Raw genomic sequence first — 4,984 nt, forward strand, 5'->3', positions numbered from 1 at the left:
GGGGGGAGTCGGGGGGGAGGGAGGGTTAATAAAGTCAATACCTCCGGGAGTAATGCATCACTGTCACTTTGTGGGTCCATATAAAGAACAGAGGGGGGCGCTCTCAGGGCCGACCTGATGTAACACAGGACAACGACGCTCGTATCCATGCACTTCATTTTCTTTTTTTTTTTTTTTTTTTGGAAACAAAATGAATCGAATCAGCTGTAATACTTTAGAGGAAAACCTCGGATTATTATCACAGAAAAAAACATAGATGTTTAATCGAGTATCGACTTTTTGTCTTTGTGGCCTTAACTCAAACAAGACGTTTTTCTTCACGCAGCCACGGTTCAATGACCAGGCAGAACAACCTGTCTGATCCAGTCACCTGACTCCGACTCCAATCACGTTAACAAATGACATCCTTTATCTCAGATTTGATTTTTTTTTCAGGGATCGGGATTTGACTTCAGAACAGAATGTTCGGTCGTCAATGTGTCACTTTTTTAAATTTATGGCTGACTCTGTCGCTGCACTTATAATCACCTCTGTTTCCTCTCTTCGTTTCAGCCTGGCCCAAACTGAGAGGCAACAATGCACACCAAGCACTTTTGGCAGTAATTTCTTGGGGGAAAATATTTATCTTGTTTATTTTCGCTGCAGCATCAGCTCTCCCAGGCTGAAAACAAGACCAACACAAACAAACGCCATAAGACACGGTCAGGAGGAAAGCAAACATCAAATGGATGTTTGAATAATTCACGTCTGACTCTGACGTGTCATCACTCTGAGCCGCTGCTGCAGACCATGTCACATCAAACAAACACAGACACAGACACAGAAAAACAATTCACTTCCTCTGATACTTGAACTCTGGGCCATTTAGAACAATTTGGAACAAGTTGGTGCAAAACAACTGCAGTACAAGGTCACGCCAAACATGAGCCTGACGGGAGCTAAGAGCTCGACATTGATGCAGCTTCAACGTCTACATTAAAAAATGCTGCGGTTTTCACCAAGAAAAATAAAAAGAGAAAAAAAAATATATATATATCGTCTGAAAGTGGAAGACGAAAAACACGAATGAAGAAATTTCTTAAAGTGAACAAAAAAAATCTTCAAAAAAAAACATTCTTCTTTTTGTGCAGAAACAGCACCATGGACAGTTCTGATACAGAGAGACCAGCAGTCGGACTTGAACTCATGCCATTTTGGAAGTTAGGCAACAACACTATCCACTCTTCCACCTATAGGCCACCAGAAAACAGTGATAAAAATGGATAAGAGTGAGCTAAAAATAATTTAAATATAAAACCGAAAATCTAAAAGTTGGCTTTAAAAGAGGTCAAATCTGGAGCTCAAAGTTAGCCGTACTGCAGCAAACAATATCTGTGGTAAAACGGCACGGTCTGCAGTGGAGACACTGCGGAGAAATAACGACTTTTCTGTCGTCAACTCTGACTCTGGCCTCAGCTTCTCACCTGCATCATTATCAGGAGCTGTGATTCACACAAACTCAAACCCGATCAAAACTGCACTAACACCAGTGCCAGGTTGGCGTCTGGTTCCGAGGCGAGGCCCAGATGAGAGTGGAGCCGTTTCTGGTACGTCTCTTTATGGGATGACATCACAGATTCATCTTCTGTTGTTTTTCTTTAAACGTGATTTATCTTCAGACACTGTTTACTTCTCTCTGACACTGGAGGAAAACACCGGAGGTTTGTCTGTTTCTCTGCCTCCTGTGCTAATGGCTGAAGGTCCTCGCTCTCCAGATCCTTCTGTGAACACTTCAGAACCTGCCAGGCTGCTCTGTGTTCTGCCCTGCTCCTCACCCTTGTTCAATCAAAGGGAGTCTTCTGTGAGACAATCAGAGCGCCGCCGCCGCCACCGCCGCCGCCGCCGCCGTCTCCCGTGAATACATTCTACCTCCTGACGTCGACGCGTACCTATAAAAAGACGTTGGTGTTCAGGCAGGGATTCTGTTTATTTCACCAGCCTTTGAAAAACAAGTGCCTGTTCAGCCGTGACGTCTAACCTTCAGGGGCTGCGCAGTGGAGCAGTGGTTAGAAGAGATGTAACCGTACACTCCACTCCATACGAAACAATGCACGGTTTCTTGTTCACAAAAAAGTTTGATCAAGACCTGACGTCTTGGTTTAATAGTGCGCCACAACTGATGTTTTTAGGTGAATACTGCCACCTACTGCACTAGAGCATGTAGTGCCATGGTATGACCAGTGACTTTCAGAGATAACGCAGCCTACTTCATTTGAACCGATGGGAATTGTCAAACATTGGCGTCAATTTTTAACTTATCCACGATGCATCGTAACAGCCCTAGTGGTCAGTAATCTAACTTTCTGTTTGTAAAAGTTTTGGTCTTACTAGACCATTGTTTCCCAAAGACTGGGTCGCGACACTCAGGTGGGTCGCAAGGGATTTATTTTTGGGTCGTCTCGCATCATGTTTTCTGGGAGTTTCCGAATATTGACTTCAGTCGCGAATGTTTGTGACTTTTAAAATATGGGTCCCCAGAAAAAAAGTTAGTGTGAATATGAGCTCTCCTTCATCTCTCCTCAGTACAAAACCATTTTTTATTTTATAAGATCTGCAGATTTGTGGAACGGGGGCGGGGGGCCGGGGGGGCGAGGCCGTGTTTGGTGTCCCTGTGGCACCTCCTGGCACTGAGGAGGCATTACAGCTCCTTAACCAGGACGTTTGTCATTAGCAAATGTGCTAACAGTCGACACGAGGGACCTGAGTTATTACCAACTCATTCCGAGAAGATTGGCCCGGAGCTCCCGCGGCACTCTGTGCTCTGATTGGTTCAACAAATCAGGGAAACGATAAGAAATAAATTCACTCTTTTCTCTTTTTTGATTCAACACTTTTCATAGTCTGAGAAATGATATTCTGTATATGGAATATTACGGCTCTGTAACGGCATCATTTTGTAGCAAAAGGAACAAATTCTGAACTCGTAAAAATGATCTGATGTTTGGAGCCGCAGCAGCAGCAGAATCCAAATCCCATTATGTGTTGAGCAGCAGAGGAAGTGGGTTTCAATCCATTCCATTTCATTTGAGCACATGTTCCGCTGCAAGTGGTTGAGAATCGCCCTGTGACTGGATGATTGGAATCAGAGGAGAGTTTCCTCCATCAAAGGACTCTCACCAGTCTCTTCATCTCAACTCCTCCTCCTCCTCCTCCTCCATCCTCATGTTTCTTCATGAATCTCCGTCTCCTTCTCCCCGCAGATACACTAAGATGAAGACGGCCACCAACATCTACATCTTCAACCTGGCGCTGGCCGACACCATGGTCACCAGCACTCTGCCGTTCCAGAGCGTCAACTACCTGATGGGGACCTGGCCCTTCGGAGACGTCCTGTGCAAGATGGTGATGTCCATCGACTACTACAACATGTTCACGTCCATCTTCACCCTCACCACCATGAGCATCGACCGCTACGTGGCCGTGTGTCACCCCGTGAAGGCGCTGGACTTCAGGACGCCGCGCAACGCCAAGATCATCAACGTCTGCAACTGGATCCTGTCGTCGGCCATCGGTCTGCCCGTCATGTTCATGGCCTCCACCGCTCACACGTGTAAGCAGGACAAACCAGCTGAGGTTTAACATGTGGCCCAGGGCCCAGGGACGGCCCACATACGTATGACGGTGCAAATGAAATGTTGACGTCCGACACTGACTCAGCTGTTATTAAACCAAGCTGCAGCTGGAAAAGTGTTTTTCTCTGGGTCATTACCTGGTCGACAAGGAGTTAAACAACAGAGCAGAGAAATGAATTCAGAGGAAACAACAGGGAGGCAGATTAGGTCGGTCGGTTGTATTATGTTTTTGGAGAACAATCATCTTCTCCAGCAGCGTCCATAAAGAAAACAGCGCCCTGGAGAGAACTTCTGTGTAATTGCATACAAATAGGCCGACGTGTTGAATGGTATATTCTGGCTGGTGACAGCTGCAGCGAAGAGAAGGAGACAGGAAACGATGTAATGGTTTGAAAACTTCAGTCAAACTGAGTCACTTGTCCTTGAGTCTGTAAACTTTACCACAGCGGGACGAACACGGGCTGAATGACAGAGCAGGAAATACAGGAAGTGTCTGAAGCAGCTACTGGAAAGATCAATAGTAAAGACATCGTGAATGACAGAGCAGGAAATACAGGAAGTGTCTGAAGCAGCTACTGGGAAGATCAATAGTAAAGACATGTCGCATCTCTGAAGCAGCTACTGGAAAGATCAATAATAAAGACATGTCGGACTGTTGTAGCTAACGTTAGCGCTGGTGTCACTATGAGGACTGTTGTAGCTAACGTTAGCGCTGGTGTCACTATGAGGACTGTTGTAGCTAACGTTAGCGCTGGTGTCACTATGAGGACTGTTTGTAGCTAACATAGCGCTGGTGTCAGTACCAGGACTGTTGTAGCTAACATTAGCGCTGGTGTCAGTACCAGGACTGTTGTAGCTAACATTAGCGCTGGTGTCTGTTAGCTAAAGCTAGCTTGTCATTGTTTGTGATTGTCCTGCACTTTTATCCCTTTTCTAAAACAGTTTTTTTCTGGTCCCTCCTCCTCTCCCTCGTCTACAGCTGCCACCACTGTGGACTGTAAACTGGTTTTCCCCCACCCCTCCTGGTACTGGGACACCCTCCTGAAGATCTGCGTCTTCATCTTCGCCTTCATCATGCCCGTCCTCATCATCACCGTCTGCTACGGCCTAATGATCCTGAGGCTGAAGAGCGTGCGAATGCTGTCGGGCTCTCAGGTAAAAAAAAAAAAAAAGCCGGCCCGTTCACATGCATGAACCAGAGGTTGGTCGTACGGTGCAAACATGTAGTTTATAAAATGGCTGCCTCAGGTCGTTAATTAGATGCAGATGGAAGTTTTAAAAATTAAAACAGAGTGAAATCATTTCTCTGAAGGCGAAGTAATTAGAAAAATAACAGGAAGCCCCGGGCTGTGAGCCTGTCACTGAGTTTTCAG

General features: G+C 45.9%; 1 protein-coding gene across 1 annotated transcript in view; it reads left to right on the forward strand.

Annotated features, from left to right (window-relative positions):
• oprm1 (opioid receptor, mu 1) overlaps positions 1-4,984 on the forward strand; it is a 14,274-nt gene that overhangs the window by 7,655 nt on the left and 1,635 nt on the right. Inside the window, exons 2-3 of the mRNA XM_017037525.2 lie at positions 3,240-3,589; positions 4,591-4,766. Coding sequence (XP_016893014.1) covers positions 3,240-3,589; positions 4,591-4,766 — 526 coding nt within the window. The remainder of the gene's footprint in view (positions 1-3,239; positions 3,590-4,590; positions 4,767-4,984) is intronic.

Source organism: Cynoglossus semilaevis, chromosome 12 (genome assembly GCF_000523025.1).
Source record: "Cynoglossus semilaevis isolate Cse_v1.0 chromosome 12, Cse_v1.0, whole genome shotgun sequence".
Classification (NCBI taxonomy): Eukaryota; Metazoa; Chordata; class Actinopteri; order Pleuronectiformes; family Cynoglossidae; genus Cynoglossus; species Cynoglossus semilaevis.